Source organism: Microcaecilia unicolor, chromosome 10 (genome assembly GCF_901765095.1).
Source record: "Microcaecilia unicolor chromosome 10, aMicUni1.1, whole genome shotgun sequence".
Taxonomy (NCBI): Eukaryota; Metazoa; Chordata; class Amphibia; order Gymnophiona; family Siphonopidae; genus Microcaecilia; species Microcaecilia unicolor.
In genome coordinates this window covers 165,546,181-165,564,393 of record NC_044040.1, presented here as the reverse complement: position 1 = coordinate 165,564,393, position 18,213 = coordinate 165,546,181, and the positions used below count along the sequence as shown (strand labels likewise).

General features: G+C 42.0%; 1 protein-coding gene across 1 annotated transcript in view; it reads right to left on the bottom strand.

Moving 5' to 3' along the window:
* Positions 1 to 3,113: 3,113 nt before the first annotated feature.
* Positions 3,114 to 18,213, bottom strand: part of SGPP2 (sphingosine-1-phosphate phosphatase 2) — an 81,454-nt gene continuing 66,354 nt past the window's right edge. Inside the window, exons 4-5 of the mRNA XM_030216960.1 lie at positions 14,230 to 14,319; positions 3,114 to 4,915 (exon numbers count right to left, since the gene is read on the bottom strand). Coding sequence (XP_030072820.1) covers positions 4,373 to 4,915; positions 14,230 to 14,319 — 633 coding nt within the window. The 3' untranslated portion in view covers positions 3,114 to 4,372. The remainder of the gene's footprint in view (positions 4,916 to 14,229; positions 14,320 to 18,213) is intronic.

Genomic DNA, 18,213 nt, shown 5'->3' with positions numbered 1-18,213 from the left:
GTGGCACTTCCCAAATCTTATGCTCAAGGACCCTCTTAATCCCGAACTCTGGTTTTTAAGGTAACTTTGCACCCTATATGAGCAAACCCATAGAAGTAAGTATTTCTCATGAATGTTTAACATAGTAACATAAAAAGACCTGCACGGTCCATCCAGTCTACCCAACAAGATAAATTCATATGTGCTACTTTTTGTGTATACCCTACCTTGATTTGTACCTGTCCTCTTCAGGGCACAGACCGTATAAGTCTGCCCAGCACTATCCTCGCCTCCCAACCATCCTTTAAACCTGACCTGTTGGTTCTTCTGGATCAGACTTTGGAACTACTATTCCAAGGCACATGTCCAAGTTCCTGTTTGTCACAGATGGGAGTACACAAGCAGTGTAGCCACACCTATTTTGGGTAGACCCACAGTTCTATTGGGTGGGCCCTTCCAACCCCCCCCCTTTACCTCAGCATTTCCTCTGTCCTCCCCCACCCCCAAAGACCAGCATCTGTCCCCTCCATGAATCTCCTTAGTGTGCTTCACAGGCAACCTGGCGGACTCAGCGTTCACCTTCGCTGCATGCACTGGCCCACACAGGCTTCCCTCTGCCATGTTCCACCAGTGAGGAAACAGGAAGTGGCATCAGCGAGGGAGGGACATGGCCTGCAGGGGGTGGTACAGGCAGTGAAAATGAATCACTTTGACCGCTAGCATACCTCTGAGGTACAGGGGGAGATTCAGGGTGGGGGCAAATACCAGGCCACCAGTGGAGAAGAGAGAGGGGAGTGAGACGCTGCCATTAGATGGGCCAGAGACAGGAATGGGTGGGCCTGTGCCCACCCGTAGCTACGCCAATGGAGTACACATTCATAAAGTCAAGCCAGATCCCGCTGCTGCTAAGGTCAGAAAACTCATGATAGGACATTCCAAGCCACAGGATTTTTTTTGTTTTAATTATAACTTAAGGCGCTTTCTAAAACGTGGCACTATTGATTAGCGGTACGCTGAATATGAAGCAACCCATTCACTTCTCATGGGTTTCTTCACATTCAGCGCACACAAATGGGCAATGCCGTTTTGTAAAAGAAGCCCTTAGTGATTTGCTTGCTTTGTGCATTTAGGGAACAATTCTCTAACTGGGTGCCTCCCTTTAAGTGCCCTAAAGATAAGTGGGGAGAATCTATTCTAGAATGGCATCTGGGCACTCAGAATTATAGTATAACCCAGTATTAGTATACCTTGCATTTATGCACCTGTTGCAGTCATGTAAATGTGGCCTTGACACATGCAAGAGCCTCCAGCCATTGCATCTACACCCTACATCACTTAGGCATACTTTCATTAGATAGTATTCCACAAATGTGCACATGCAAGGGGCATATAAATATGGATGCCGTTATAGAACTGCTCTTCACAAGCACCTATTCTATACAATAAAGTAGCTGCCCAGTTTTCCTTCATAGAATATTTGTGTAATTGGGTATAGACACACGTATGTAGAGCTGGAGATACACCAATAGGGCTAGATTCTATATATGGCACTTAAATTCCACATGGAAAAAAAATACACCTAGGCGTATTCTGTAAAGCAAGCCTATGTTTTATAGAATAGGCTTAGATTTCTGCACAGTATATAGAATACACCGAGCGTCTCTCCATGCGATCAAATTTAGTCACGGCCATCTCAATGCCTATACTAGGCGCAGCGTGGATGTATTCTATAACAATGCGAATAGATTTTAGTAACACCCTTGGCCACACACTCCTTTTCAACTATGCAACTTAGAATTTACATGCATCACAGTACAGAATATGCTTAGCGAGTTCTGCATGTAAATCTTAAGCAATTATCAGCAATAACTGGCATTATTAACATCCAATTGAAAGCACTGATTAGCTAGTCAGTTAAAGTTACCCACATGGTTATAGAATATGCTTCAAAGCTCATAGTACTGTCAACGTTCCAGCCTGCATCCACCCATGTGCATACACATGTAATATATGTGCGTATTATCAGAAAGCATGCATAGGTGTGTATGCACATATATGCTAGTATTCTAAGCATTTAAGCACATACTGGCACATGGACTTACCCCCCCCCCCCCCCAAGGGTCAGATTTATACATCTTTTTCCTCCACAGACAGCAACAATGTGAATAAAGAGGCTTCAGTTCACTTCTTTATACAGCACATACAACAAAAATCACCGTTCTTGTAGGAGCCTGCAATGTGTGTATGGGGGTGGGTGGGGGGATGGAAAGGTTTATGGGGAGAGAACAGCTGTGGCTCTGCCTTTGTCTGTCAACTCTGAATTTTCTATTAAAGCTCAAGTCTTGAGGTAGGAGTGTGCAGTCTTGTGTAGGCCCCATTTTTAATGGCCAATTTGAGCTATATGGACCACTTGCTAGAATGGCCCTAAATTAGCTACGTCATCTTATTTAGCATTCACCACTCCTCTGAAGTATGAAAGCAATATGGGCCAAGCCTACAATATTCTTTTACATATCTAAAAAATTATTTTAAAACATACCATTCAATACAGTACTAACATAGCAACATCTAGACTCAGCTGGCTACAGTGGCATATCTAGCTTGTTCACCACCTAGGGCGGGTCACCGCTATGCTCCCCAGCATGTCACCGCCCCCCCCAAGGTGCACCACACACCCCTCATAACACTTCACCCCACCACCTTTCCTCCTAGCAAGGGGGTGCACAGAGAAGGCGTTTGGCTGTCCGCTCTGCCGGTCCACTTCCCCTGGACCAGGAAGTAACATCAAAGGGAGCAGGGGAATGGCAGAGCAGACAGCCACATATCTGCTCTGCTTACCCCCTTGCTGACTACACCTGGGGCAGACCACCCCTACTGCCCTGCCCTTGGACACCTATTTTCAAAGCACTTAGCCTTCCAAAGTGTCATAGGTTTCTATGGAACGTTGGAAGGCTAAGTGCTTTGAAAATATGCCTCTAATTAGTATGCTACAGTTTGGCTAAACTATTCTTACTCAAAGTAATTGTTTTTTTTTCATAATGGTGGTATAACTTTATTAATCCTTTTCCATGTATAGAGCCTGTCTTGCTTGTAAGTCTTTTATAACAGTGGACAACATGGAAAAACTGAGCCTATTTTACATAATCTGTGAAGGCATTTATAAAGGTGAAGTTTGGGTGGTGCAAAGAGCTGCATTTTCTAAAACGTGAACATACACATTTGTACAACTTTTACTGAACAAGATGTAAATTTCTGCATTATCTTTAGTGCACTTTTGGGGCTGGCTCTGGGAACCTATTTTATAAAGGCACACGGTCATCGATATTGCCCTTATACAGTAGGCTTAGTCTTTTTGGACTTCCCAAGTGCAAATGACCTGCAATAAGGAAGGGCTGAAAACCATCCTTCTGTTCTTGTGCCATTTCAACGTCTACCTGTAGACAGAAGGTGGGCTCAAGTTCCCTCATTTTCACTGCTAAGAGAACCTGTGCTGTGGATCTACTAGCACAGCCACTGCTGCTATGAATTCCTAAAATGCAACTAAAACAAGCTCCTTAGGTAAGGATACAACAAGAATCCTATGTAAAATGCAGGTTAGCATGGGAGGAGAGATATGGGTGACTGTGGAATGCAGGATGCAGCAGTATTAATTATTCATTTAACAAGGCATTAACAACAGCAGCCCTCCCCCCCCCCCATTAAAAAAAAAATAGGGGGGGGGGGGGTAAGAAAGCCCACAGAATCAAATCTGGAGCTGGCACTTCCAGCAGGGAGAAATTTCTGAAGCTAGGGTGGTAGTTGCTCAAAATTTACTAGGTAGTTGGTATTCTAGTTCCAGAATTTATAAGCTTCAATATAATTGAAGAATGGCCCTGGTTAACTAGCAGCATAATGTATAATACTTATAAACCACACCAGAATACATTTAACAGTGCCAATACGTCATTCTCAAAATCCCTGAAAATGCAGCTGACTAGAAGTCATATCAGATGTCACACATGGACGTAAGCCCTGAATTTACCGGAGCTCTTGTTTTTATTGCTCACTTGAGCTCGTCCCAGGACCTTGCATGACTCCCATCGAGGTTCATAGGTCACATTTTTTTATATTGTTTCCTCTCCCATCTTTGTTCATTGGTTTATGCATAGTTCAAAGTCATTTGGAAAGTTAATACTATCCTTAAGAGCAGCAGTTTGTATTTCAGAAGGCTAATTAGTATTTAATTGAAGTCATGACTTCAACAAGGTGGGGAAAAAGCCCCATACATACATGAAAATCAAAGCTTAACAGTGATTTCTGCAAAGCAGATCCGACAGGTTGTACCTTTCTCCAAAGCGCCAACACAGCTACATCTGACATGCTAATTTACACCCAGGTTTTCTACAACTAACATTTATAATCCAACACTCTTGCATAACAGGGGCACAACTACTGTAGCACTGAAGCCGATGCCAGAATATGTTACAAACTTGTATGGGACTTCAATTTCCAGACTCTGTCTAGCTTTTGTATCCTTGACAGAAACCTTGTGCCAGGAGCACAACAATTCAAGGGAAAGTCGTTTTATGACTTGCCGTGTGACTATAAGAACACACATTCCCAACAAGAACCTCACTATCATCACCACTAGCAAGTCAATAGTTGCTGGAGGAGTGATGAACGGAGGGGATCCAATCAGCTCATAGGTTCTTCCACATTGGTAATTCAGCCATGCTCCAATGTTTGTCCCAGCGGATACTCCCAAGATGGTGGTCGTGTCTGCTCTCGTAGGGCTGTAATGATCGAGCTTAGGATAGTTGTAGCTCATAAGGAAAGGCACCACCGTGAAGAAGAGAGGACAGAAAGGACTGGTCAAAATTAGATGGTCTACAATGTCCCAGAAGGGATACGTCATGGTTATGATCAAGGCAGCAGCCAACGCTCCACATATCACATCCTGCAAAACAAACAAAAACAAAACAGAGAACTGCACACCACGAATAAGAAAACAAACCAAGAATATTAATCAGGAAAAAAGTCCCCAATTCTTGAGAAATAGGGAAGGCCAATTTAAGTTCACTAATGGAAGTTTTCCTTGCTGCCACCGTTCCCTCTAAGCTGAGCAGGAGTTTTCCAACTGCATTGGTGCCTGTGAGTGTGTGTGTGCGTGGGGGGGGGGGGGGGGGGGAATCAATATTGTGTTTTCAATTGCTAGGGACACACAAGTTCCCCGAGTCCTGTAGAGCCTATTTTGAGTTCAGACTGGCCGCCTGGACTGAGAAACATGTGACCACATTCCCACAGTATGGCTTGTTTACCAAAACAGAGAAATTCTCAAGCATTCTGTAATTTTCCTTAGCCTAACGAAAAAAACGGAGTTTCTATCAGTGAAATTGGGAGCTTGTCTGTGAGTAACGTACAAACTGTGCAGGGAACCATATTTCCTGGTCAAAGAAACTCCTGGCTTGTGCTGTGAACAGGGCCCCCCCCCCCCCAGCTGATAAGAGCCTGGATGATGTAATGTATTTTATAGTGTATTATTGCTTCTTTTCCTGGTCTAGAAACTCCTAGCATTGTTTGGATGTAGAGATTCAGGACCAGTGCTATAATGATTGTTTATAGGTATTGTTTCTTTTCAGTTATATAGCTAATCATTGTATCTATCTATCTATATATCTATATCTATATCTATATCTATATCTATATATATATATATATATATATCTTAATCATTGTGTATTTAGAACCTCTAATAAAAGTCTCATTTACCTAATACGACTCCAAAAGAATCCACCGTAATTACTGAATAGTCTGTGTCAGTAAAGCAGGCTATAAAACCTGGGGCAGAACAAGTCATCATAAAATTGCTTTTGTATAACTACCATAGTTTTGTGTGTATACGCTACAGAAAACAACCCTAAAATTTTAAAGAAAAATCATATATACCCCACACCTTTGTATACCCTGCACCATAATCAAACATAAAATTGTATATTAGTCTTATTAAGAAAAAAAAAAAAAAAAAAAAAAAAAAAAAGTTACCTGTATATATTCCCCAGGTTATATATGCAAAAATACAGTAAGTGCCACTGGTAAGTGCTGTAGCATGTAACTTCAAGGAGTGTGTACAAGTGGGTGGAGCATAAGAGGGGAAGAAAGCAGTGGCGAGCCTAGCATATTTGACACCTGGGGCTGATTTTATTTTATATTTTTTACACCCCCCTCTTCTATATGAAATAATTATTTTCAGTAATAATCTATGAGTCACACAACAGGGGTGTACCTGGGAAAAGGTAGCATCTTAAACATTGCAGCGAGCACTAGAACATCAATATACTCATTGTAAAATAAAACAAGCCAGATTCATAAAGATGATTCTGCCAACAGAAAACCATGTCTTTCACAAACAGAGAACATAGAAACATCCTCTCACCCAGTATAGAATAAGTAACCACAAACTAAAAATATAAATATGTAGACAAAAATTAAACTGAACCCCCAAGAAGCCAGATTCTGCATACAATGCAAAACCACAGAAACAGTGAACCATGTGCCCTAGTACTGTGGAAAATATAAAAAGATAGATATAAATTTGAATTAAAAAAAACCCAAAACCTGTCAAATACTAACCACTTTACAAATTAACAAATAGAAATAAAATAAAAATGGAAAAGATAATACCATTAATTGGACTAATACATTTTTCAATTAGTTTTCAGAGGCCAAAACTTCCTTCCTCAGGTAAGTACAGTATACTGCTGTTACTGTATCCTGTCCCAAGAATGGGTGTTTTGGTCTCTGAAAGTTAGTCAAAAATTAAAATTTTAGTCCAATAAAAAGAACACGGAAAGTAGAAACCAGAGATATATCTATATATCTGGTTTCTACTTTCCTCGTCTTCTCTTCACTCTCTCCCTTCCATCCAGCCTGTGCCCTCTCTCTCCTTTTTACATGATGCAATTCAGCATCTACCCCTCTCCCCCATCCATATCCATCTTCTGCTGTTAGCAAACAACTTCCTTGCATAAAGCAGTTTTTGAAATGGCCCACTACATACATGGGAATAATTACGCATGTATAGCTTATGGCCATTATTTTAGAAAAGTAATCTACATGTAAATGGTGGCACAGACACCATATTGCATACACGTGTAAATATCGATTTTGGAAAATCTCCCCACTATGCATAGATTTCAAGGGGTGGGGTTTGGGTCAAACTAAAATCTACATGTGTATTTGCTATGCGAAATGAGGAGAGCCTGTGTATGGGGAAACCTTTCTACAGTGGGTTCTGCAGCTCAAAAGGCAAGAATAGGTTTTTAAAAGTACATGTTTTGGCCTGGGATTTATGTACGAGATTAAGAGGCCGTTTTACTAAAGCTTAGTACAGCTAATGGACATTAGCACATGGTAAGTGCCATGTGGCCCATAAGTATAAAATAGGACACGCAGTATTTACTGTGTACCAATTCCATTAGCACATGCTAATTAAGAGGCCCATAAGTGAATCACTATAATCCTATGTAATTTATTTCCTCCTCCAAAATGAAAACAAAATTAAAATGATGGTCTCACTACTTGAGGGCCCCTTTTACTAAGCCACGTAGGCGCCTACACGTGCCAAACACGCACCAAATTGGAGTTACTGCCCGGTTACCACGTGGCCCTTGTAGTCATTTCAATTTTGGCGCACATCCGCTATGTGCATCTGAAAAATATTTATTTTCTGGCACGCATAATGGATGTGCACCAAGTGGCATTTGACTCACATAGGTCATTACCGCCATGAATTATTTACCGCTAGGTCTATGGCTGGCGGTAAGATCTCAGACCCAAAATGGACATGCAGCAATTTCAATTTTGCCACACATCCATTTTCAGCCAAAACAAAAAGGCCTTTTTTTTTTTTTTTTTACAGACACTAAAAAAAAAAATGGATTGATGCGCGCCCAAAACTTGCGCCTACACTACTGCAAACCATTTTTCAGCACACCTTTGTAAAAGGACCCCTAAATTAGCAACACTTTCACGTGTTGGGTTGTAAAATGGGGTAACTACACACTAGAAGAGGCACTACCTACATGTGGAAATTGTGTTACTACCACAGACAACTCCATGTGGGGTCCATACTTTTTTTTTTTTTTTTTAACCATGTGTATTTCTAAAATGGTTACTCCCTCTTCACATACTGGCGGATACAATCCTGCCTGTATTTTAGGAAAAAAAAAAAAAAAAAGACTTTGCCAAGCAAACCCTTATTTAAAATAAGAATGTCCCAACCCGGATGACTCCATTCAAATCTCTAAAATGGGGCTTAATGTGTGCATAGTTGTACTTCCATATTGTAGATGCATTCTTGGGGACAGGAGAGGAGTTGGTGGAGGGAGGGTGAGTACCTACTTGCATACTTTTGTATTTCCAGAACTATGAGATTGGCTCCTAAAAATTATGCATGGAAAAATACACTTAAGTATATCTATACTTTATAGAATAGTCTTAAATTTCTGTGTGGTATATAGAATACGCCGAGCGCCTTTCCACATGACCATTAATGCCATGTTTTACTTGGCATAAATCCCGACACCTAAATTAGGTGCAGAGTGGGTGTATTATAACACATACATACATAGATTTTAGAAATGCCTGTGCCTTGCCCATGTCCACACCCTCTTTTCAACTCTGTGTCTTAATTTAAGCGCACCACATCACAGAATACACCAATCAAGTTGTGCACATATTCTTAATGCCAATTAGTGTTCATTGCTCGTTTACATACAACAGCTTTGATTAGCTTGTTTACCAATTAAATTACGCGCATTGTTATAGAATATGCTTCAATTTCCGCCCAGAAATTGAGGCACCATATATAGAATCCTGGGGTATGTGTGCAAGTCTACATGGAAAATTATACCCACATATAGATTTGTGGAAACTCATTTTCAAATGGAAGTTTTCCCTTTGATAACTGATGTAAAATCTATGGGTACAAAATACTGTAAGGTACACATACAGTATTCAGTATTACTGTATATGGGAAACAAGCCTTGGAACTAATGTAACAGATTACCTAACAGGGTGGGTCCCTGACAAGGTAAGTAAACAGAGCCACACCTAGAGAAAGTGGAAGAGCAGGACTAATTTACCTAGCAAAAATGAGTCATGCGATAAGAGCTATTCATTATCTCCATGTGCCCTGCAGTGTGACATGTGCTAGAAAGGTGGAACAAAATAATAGGAAGGTCGAGAAGTGTACCAAAGGGTCACCGAATCATCACTTATAAAAAGGATTGAGGAAAATGTGTTCTTTATCATTTGTAAGTATGACAGATAATACAGTGGCTGTTGCAGTGAAACGGTGCAAAATCCTGAAGTGCTATGAAAGCTGTCTCTGGCCACAGAAAGTACTTCTATCCAATCACATGATTGCATCAGAAGAGTCCACTCTGAATGAATCTCCCACTATGGAAGCCCTATGCAATACCTGCATAAACCAGTAAGAGATTTATGCAAGATAATTAAGTCCCCATTTTAGAAAGCTGGGATAAGCATGTATCAAGCCCCTGTGTGTGCAAATGGCATGGGGACGTGTTTTGGGTGGGCGAAGGGCATAGCAAGTTCATAGACCTTTATTCCCCATTTCAGAAGGGCACAAACGTCTATGTCCTAAATCATTGGTGGCTGGAGTTATAGCTGCTACCAAGAACCTTTAGAATTTGGGAAACCGCTGCCATTGAGCAGAACACCACTGGAGGGATTGGGCGGGGGGGGGGGGGGGGGGGGCAGTTTGCCCCCTTAATCTCCTAGTGGTTTTTGTCCCTCCAAATGGCAAATGACACTGGTCACCGAGTGTCAGGATAACCACCTGTTGTTTTTTTTCCAAGGCCAAAGAACCGGCTATATGCTGGCTTTGAATCCACCCCACTGATTTGTTAAATAATGACTGTTTATGCTTAAACACACTCAGCACATAAACATCCATTTCTCCTGTATTTTAGAACAGGCTCGATAGTGGCAGATTCTGTTCTAAAATACTGGTGAAACCGAATATCTCAATTCCTACTTCTATGGCATGTCAAAAATGGGGCTCTTTATGCATTATACCAATCCACACATATATAACTTACACGTGTGTGTGTAGGGGGGAGGGGTAGGAGTTATGTATATAAACCACATTTTTATAGTTTGAATATTTCAATTTAAGGTGTATATATGTGGTAAAGGTGTGCAAAAGAGAATCCACTCAAGAGGTCCCACAGAGAAATACAAACAGAGAGGGAATGAGAACCAGGATTTCCAAAGACAGGACCACACAAGTAGTGCAGTGAAACAAGATTTATTCAAGAACAAAATGACTCGACACAACGTTGTGTTTCGGCCGAAAGGCCTACATCTGGAGTCTATGGATTAAAAACAATATATAAAAATGAAATTCAAACAAAACCAAAACAGATTATAAACATATGGAATTAAACAATTATATACAGTTTGTGTATATATTGTTTATATAAGTAACTGAATAAATCTCATAAGTTTAGGATAGACTCAAGCCTAGAATCTTGACCTAAAGGATTTCCTTATTTTTTATTTGTTTATTGATTTTTTAAGAAGGAAAGAGGCCTCAAAGAGCTCTGGGATACATTATTGTATCCAAAGAGCTGACCAGATCAATGAGATCCTCTCTTCATCATCAGCCATAAAAAAAACCTTCCAAAAAAAATTGGGATAATGTCCAACACTTTCAATCAGGTATGTTTTTCAATATTCTTTTTAACATATCCAAAAATTACCTCCACTGACATAACTCCTTCAAAGTAATGTTAACAGGCTCAGTTATCAATTAGTGAGCCAAAGTAATAAGAAGGACACTTCTTTTCTTGTGCCTGTTTGTTAATTATCCGTCATCCATTCAGCTGATTCACTGCTCCCTTCACTTTAATAATCTTATACTATGTTTTATTTATACTCGGTCAAGATGGATCATGTTTTATTCATGAAAGATCAATATTCTATTGCTATAATTCATTTTTATTACATTACAACGGTCTTCTTTTTCAATTGACTTTAAAAAAAAAAAAAAAAAAAAAAAAAGATTCTTTTAATATATATTTTTTAAAATATATACATATTTTTAGAATATATTCCTATTTTTTATATATATTTATGTCTTCTGATATGCTTGGTTAAGACGGGTTATGTCTCATTCACGAAATATCTTTTCACTATATCTATGCTCAATCATGTTTCATTCATGATAAACATTTTTATGTTGCATTTATGCTCCACCATGTTTTTGTTTGTTTCATGAAATACTTACAATTGTGTGTTGCATCTATGTTAAACAATATATACACAAACTGTATATTATTGTTTAATTCCATATGTTTATAATCTGCTTTATTTTTGTTTTAATTTCATTTTTATATATTGTTTTTAATCCATAGACTCCTGATGTAGGCCTTTCGGCCGAAACACAACGTTGTGTCGAGTCATTTTGTTCTTGAATAAATCTTGCTTCACTGCACTTCACTGCACTCCCACTTTCCTCTCTGTAAAGGTGTGCACACATATGTAAATAGGTCTGTGGGGGATTGTTCTGTGGATGTACGGTAGTATGTGCAAAGGTTTGAGGTATCACTATATATTGTATGTTTTTAGTTGCAGAAGATTTTGCCACTCAGTCTATGTACCTACTACAGATCTTGTGTCAGAAGTACAGTTGCTAAACGTGAAAGAACAACCCTAGTATTTAAAGCACCGTGCTGACAATGAGAGACACCCAGTTCAAATCTTGCTGCTGCTTCTTGTGATTTTAGGCAAGTCACTTAACTCTCCATTGCCTCAGATACAGACTGCAGGGACAGGGAAATACCTTAGTGTACCTGAACGTAACTCACCTAGAGCTACTATCCAAATAAATATTGAGGCTTAACTACTATAACAGTTACTGGGCTCTCCAAAAGAAAGAAGAGAGAACTGTTGGTTCAGGATATGGCAGTCAGAATTACGGGGGGGGGGGGGGGGGGGGGGGGGGGGACACTTGTACTACAAAGAGCTCTCTCACCTAAGTAGGGTCTAAGAATGGATTCCTGAACAAAGTTTTAGAAATAAGGGAAGCTCATTATCAATAAGTACACCCTAAATTTGGACAAGTACACCCAATTAACAGATAGAAACTAAAGCAATTGGTGCTAATTGGAATTAAAATTTACATATGTAAATTTTACATACTGGTCCAAAAAGGGGGCACCCAGTGGCATATCATTTTAGATGGGCCCTAAGTTAAGAGGGCTGTGCCTTCCAAAACTCCTCCCCTCTTTGTCCTGAATATCTCCTTCTCCTCTGCTCCCGGATCTGGCATTTACCACCTACCTGTGGCCCATCACCCTCCCCCCCTCAGTTTACCTCAACATCTTCTCCAGAACAGCAGTGATGCACATCTGCTGCCTGCCCCAGCCTCGCCGGCTTTCCTCTGTGGCAGAGGAAACAGGAAGTAATGCCAGCAAGAGCCTGAGGCGGCAGAGTGAAACCTGCAGGGCTGACGGAGGCACAGGAAGTATATTGCTGCTACGCTGGTGAAGATGCTGAGGTTTAACGGAAGTGGGGGGGGGGGGGGGCAAATGCCAGATCTGCGGTAGGACAGAGGAGAGCGAGATAGCTACCGATAAACTTTTTGGCTGTCCAGACAAGGTGGGCCTGTGCTGGCATAGCCATGGGCAGATAAGGGGCATTCCTTTATATGTGTTATAGGTAAAAGGGGATTCACGCCTACATGTCACTAAGCGCTATTTTTTGGGCAGTGAAACCCCATTTAAGGCAGCTGAAAGGGAAGTGGCATATAGTATCAATAGTCACTGCTGTTCTAGATCACAATTCTACTTGGCTGGATAGATATTTGGGTATTGGCACTGGATTGCCTGTGTCCAGAATAGAGAATGATACGGGGACTTGCAGTAACTGTGGGGATGGGAACAGAGCAGGAATGAGGACTGAGCTCATGGGGACAGGAACTTTGTCCTAGTGTCATTTTCTACTTTGAAGCCTGTTAATGAACTGGACTGTTATTTATGTTTGAGTGATGCAGACAATGACATTTTGATTTTTTGGAAAAACAAGTAAACATGTTTGCCACAACTAGCAACATTTGCATGGGGGATCCTGTACATCCTGCTACCAGCACATCCTCTAAGAAGACATCTTCTATTTCTGGAAGGACTGTAGAAGACAGGAGAGCTAGACTGAATCCTGTGACTGTTGATGACTTAATCACAGATTTAAAAAAATCATAACAGTGCTTCATAGGCATATTTCTCTCCTCTAGGGCACACAGAATGGGTTGTATTTTGTACCCCTGGACATTTTAACCGGGTGTATTAGGATTCCTTGGGCTAGTAAAAATCAGCTATTGTTGGGGTTGGGGGTAGAGGGTGGTGGTGAGGAGGGTTATTGTAGCTGCTCACTGTTATTGTTTTCTATTTGTAATTTATACACAATAGTTGCACAGCATATTGTTTCTTTTTATACTTTAATAAGAAGATTTAAATATAAAAATCATAATTGTTTGAGGCTTCTGCAGATGAGGACAGAGCCCATTGGTGCGGGGACAAACATTGTCCCTGTGTCATTCTCTAGTCCAGAATACTGTGGGGACTGCTGCAGTGGTCTGTGCAGATATTCAGTAGAACTGCTCAGAGGGATTGATCCATTGATCTTTAAAGTTTAATAAATATTTACAATGAAATGTATTACCTTCCAGTTGTAGTAACCTGAAAAAAATCTCTTGCTCTAGCCTGGATGAAAGTTTTTAACTACCTTCAATTTGAAAAAGAAAAACATACCTTTTCAAAAAGAAAAAAAAAATCCATAGCTAAATACATAAGCTATCAATGCCCCACCTCTACAAGTCTACCTCATCAAACCTCTTCAGAAAACCCACACAAACTATCGTCCTACCTCTACCAATGCCCCACCTCTAGAAACCTACTTCATGTAAACCCTTCAGATAACTACATAACCTATCGTCCTACCTTCTTTAAAACTGCCCCTCAGAAAATTCTATAGATTATCAATGTCCTCTCCATGTTAACACGATTAAACACTAATAACTCAACTAAAATGTAAATTGGAAGCCACTTTGAACTGAAACATGTTTTTGGATAACAGTGGGATACAAGACTGCATAAATAAAATAAAATCTATTCTCTTGGCTGGCAGCTGAATTTATCATAGATACTGAAATGAAGAGCATGCCTGTCATCGTGGAAAACAGCTTACCAGCACTGTGTGCATTCCAGTGTAAATTCTGCTGAGAGATACCAGCGTAGACAGAAAAAATGCCACCATTAATCCCATCTCAAGTGGACACTGCATACAGGAAAAACAAGAGTAAGTCATTAGAAAATGACCCTTCAATTTCAACCATTCCATGGCTGAATATGTAATTAACATGAAAGCAGTGTGCTTTTTTTTTTTGCATTAAAAAAAAAAAATATATATATATATATAGCATGAGTTAGTAGTAAAATAACCCATCTTCATGGTAGCCTACATTCATTTCTATACTCCTAAGTCTTCACCTTTAGGGTCCTGTCTTCTGTACTCAGGCAAGAAAAGTGAAGACAGACAGAAAAAATGGTGCAGATACTACCACAATGGGATGCTATGTAACTAGTATGGTTACAAGCTTCTCGTCAGGACTAGTACCTGAAATTAGTCATAAGGGGAGCCACGGCCTTCTGCAATAAAATAAAGACTTCCACAATTTGTAATTTCAGCAACAAACTCACTGTTGGTTGGGTACCCAGTGTTTCAGAAGCAATTGTTTTCTTTTATAAAATCTAAATGCCATTGTTTTTGTTTTTAAATCTACATACACTTTACACCTTTTTTTTTTTTTTTGGGGGGGGGGGGGGGTAGTCTTATATCATATACAATGATATACAATGCAGGAGTTTAACAGTATCTGCCAATATATGGTATGAAGCCCCGTACAGTGCATCTCAGGATATGCTGGGCAGGGTGCAGCCATTTTTGAGGCTCCTCCAGCAAAGGTATGGGGGGGGGGGGGGGGTTAGGGAAGAGGGCCATGGCCGCCGCTACACCACTAGACTCTCTTACTCAACACCCTCACTTATCACCCCTACCACTGCAATTTCCCCACCCCTAGCTGTCTGTTCGTCTGTCCAATTTAGATTGTAAGCTCTGTTGAGCAGGGACTGTCTTTTTCATGTTGATTTGTACAATGCTGCGTAAGTCTAGTAGCGCTATAGAAATGTTTAATAATAGTAGTAGACCAGGGGGTTTGATTTGCAATGCACTGGGTCACCAGGGCTTTATTTGGGGGGGGGGGGGGGGGAAATGCTAGGGGGCCTGGAGGTCCACTGGACCTCCAGAGCCCCCATGTCGCTGGCTCGGGTGGGAGTGGCCTAGTGGTTAGTGGAGGAGTGGTTAAAGCACTGGTCTTGTAATCCAGAGGTGGCCGGTTCAAATCCCACTGCTGCTCCTTGTGATCTTGGGCAAGTCACTTAACCCTCCATTGCCTCAGGTACAAACTTAGATTGTGAGCCCTCCTGGGACAGAGAAATATCCAGTGTACCTGAATGTAACTCACCCTGAGCTACTACTGAAAAAGGTGTGAGCAAAATCTAAATAAATAAAATACTAGGCCACCAGGGCCATGCTGTTTGGCGGTCTGGTGGTCCGACGGACATTCAGCCCCTGTGTTTGACAGGTCTGGGCTTTTGACAGCCCAGACCTGTCAAGTGTGGGAGGATTGTGCCCGAGTATGTTCTCCTGCACTTTACCCTATGATGAGAGATAATAGCAAGCATGCAAATGTATGTGCACTCTCTCTGATCATAGGGGCAGTAAAGCCCCGCACTGTTCCAGCGCTATTTGGAACAGCACGGGGTTTTCGATCATCTGGGCCTGAAAACGTGGTGGATTGTTCAGCCAAACTTGAACTCTTCTTTCAAACTGGATGGACCATGAAAAAGAATGAATCAGCTCCATTCAAAAAGTTCTCTTATTTCCCTTCTCAGCTTCCATTAAAAACCGGTTTAATTCAGTCAAGCTTGCTTAGTCCAGTCTAGGTGAGAAGGGAATCCTCCCACAGGCTGCCTTGGATTATGGATGGCAAAATTTGCTTCACTAGGATCAATCATTTTAGTTTGTTCTGGTTGTAACCTGCCCCGCTTCTTCTGAGCCAAGCATTTTACGAGATTCTCACAACACACAACTGTTTTGGGATGGGCTGATCATAAAAACACTTATTGCAAAAGAGCATCATTTTGCATACTACTTTCGAACAGGGAATGAAAACGCTTTCATCTGTTGGACAGATGCAGAACAGCTCTAAAAAGGAGTGCACTTCTATCACTCTTCACTGCTAACAAGAATTATAGAATGGTCATTTGCATGTGTGTATTTCAGAAAATCTAACCCTTTTTACTTCCAGCATTCCTCAATTGCTGTAAGGTCCTCAAAATTTTACTTGTGCCACAGAATTGCTCAGTCCCTGTAGAATCAGTAGTTTGCTATGCGGAGAGCCCCTTGATCAGACAGAGGTGTGTGGGTGTGCATCCTACATTTCTCCCATCCCACTCTCATAGTGAGATGATCAGATGCCAGCAGGAGGATGGCGGCATTACCTAAGGCACAGACATTCCCCTCCTCTTACGTCTACTGGCCAATCCTGGGGGAGGGGGAAGGAGAGGAAAGAGGCAAGGTGTATGCAAAACAGCAGTACTAGGATGTGTGCGAGTGGAGTCAGCTGGAGAATGGGAATATGAAGAGGGAATTTCTGGTCTTGTATTCCCTCACTCTATTATGTCACTTCCCCTTCCATTCCTGATCTTCGTTCCCTATCCCATCAAGATTCCCCTTCTCTGATTATTCCTTATTGCATCTCCTCCCCCCCACACTCTCTCTGGTTTTCCCCATCCACGTGCTGCTCCGTTTCTCTTTTCTCTGCTTCAAATCAAAAGAAAGCTCTTTCACTTCATAACCAGGGGCATAGCTAGGTGGGGCCAAGGGGGCATGGGCCCCCGCAGATTTAGCCCTGGCCCCTTCTACTTTTGACCCCCCCTGCTGCCGACCCCCCCCTCGCCTCTCCGATCCTCCTCTGCCGCTGCCTGGTACCTTTGCTGGTGGGGGTCAGGACTCACAGAAACAGATCAGCGAAGGCACCGGAGACTGGTGCTGAAGACCAGCTGGCAGGGGTTGGGGACTCCCGCCAGCAACGGTATCAGGCAGCAGCGGCATGGTAGGGTTGGTGGCGGGGAGGGGGAGGCGGGCTGAAATGTGCCCCCCCACCTCAGGCTCTGGACCCCCCTCCCGCTGAGGTCTGGCTATGCCCCTGCTCATAACTAATTAAAAAGATCTTGTTACAAGGGCTAAGTGCATATATGCATGCAAACGGCAAAATCCCGATGAAGCACTATTCTGTAAATACCTAACATTTGCAATTGTGGGTGGGGTGGGGGGACTCACACTTACAAATGCAACATACAGAAGGGGTTCCCGCAGCCCCCCCTCCCAGGGCACATGGGTCTCCACACCCCTCCCCCCCCCAGCCACATGGGTCTCCCTTTCCCTGCAGCTCTCTGCCTTCCCCAAATCCAGCATTGCTTACTACCTTCCTGCAGGTACAGGATCGCTGCCACTTCCTTCTCTTTCCCCCGCCACCACTGCAGTGCTTGCAGCTTACATTTTCGTGCTGTCCACAATTCACACAGGCACTCCGAGGCCTTCCCAGTCTGCTGCGTCTGGCCCTCTCTGATGCAACTTCCTGTTGCGAGGGCCAGACATGGTAGAGGGAAGTCCCCGCAGTGCCTGTGTGAATTGCGGATGGCCCGAAAATGTAAGCTGCAAGCACTGCAATGGCAGCGGGGGAAGAAGCAGGAAGTGGCAGATGCTGGACCTGCAGGACGGGAAGTTGGGAGCAATGCACCGCGGCACCCCTGAGTTTGCTGCGGTGCAACAGGGTGCTGCGGCACAGTTTGAGAACCACTGACACACAGAATACAAAATGTTAACGTGCGTATCTCTAGCATTTAGGTGCCAATGTTTACATCAGTTCTATGGCTGCCTAAATGTTAAGCATGTACTATATACACTTGGTTGGGCTAGAATGCTAGCAAGAAAAAGTAAGTGCCTATTATAGATTTGCCCTCATGGGGGGGGGGGGGGGGGGGAAGAATGAGAAAGGAAAGGGATTTGAATTTAGTTCATGCTTCTTAGTTCAAAGTTCAGTTCCAT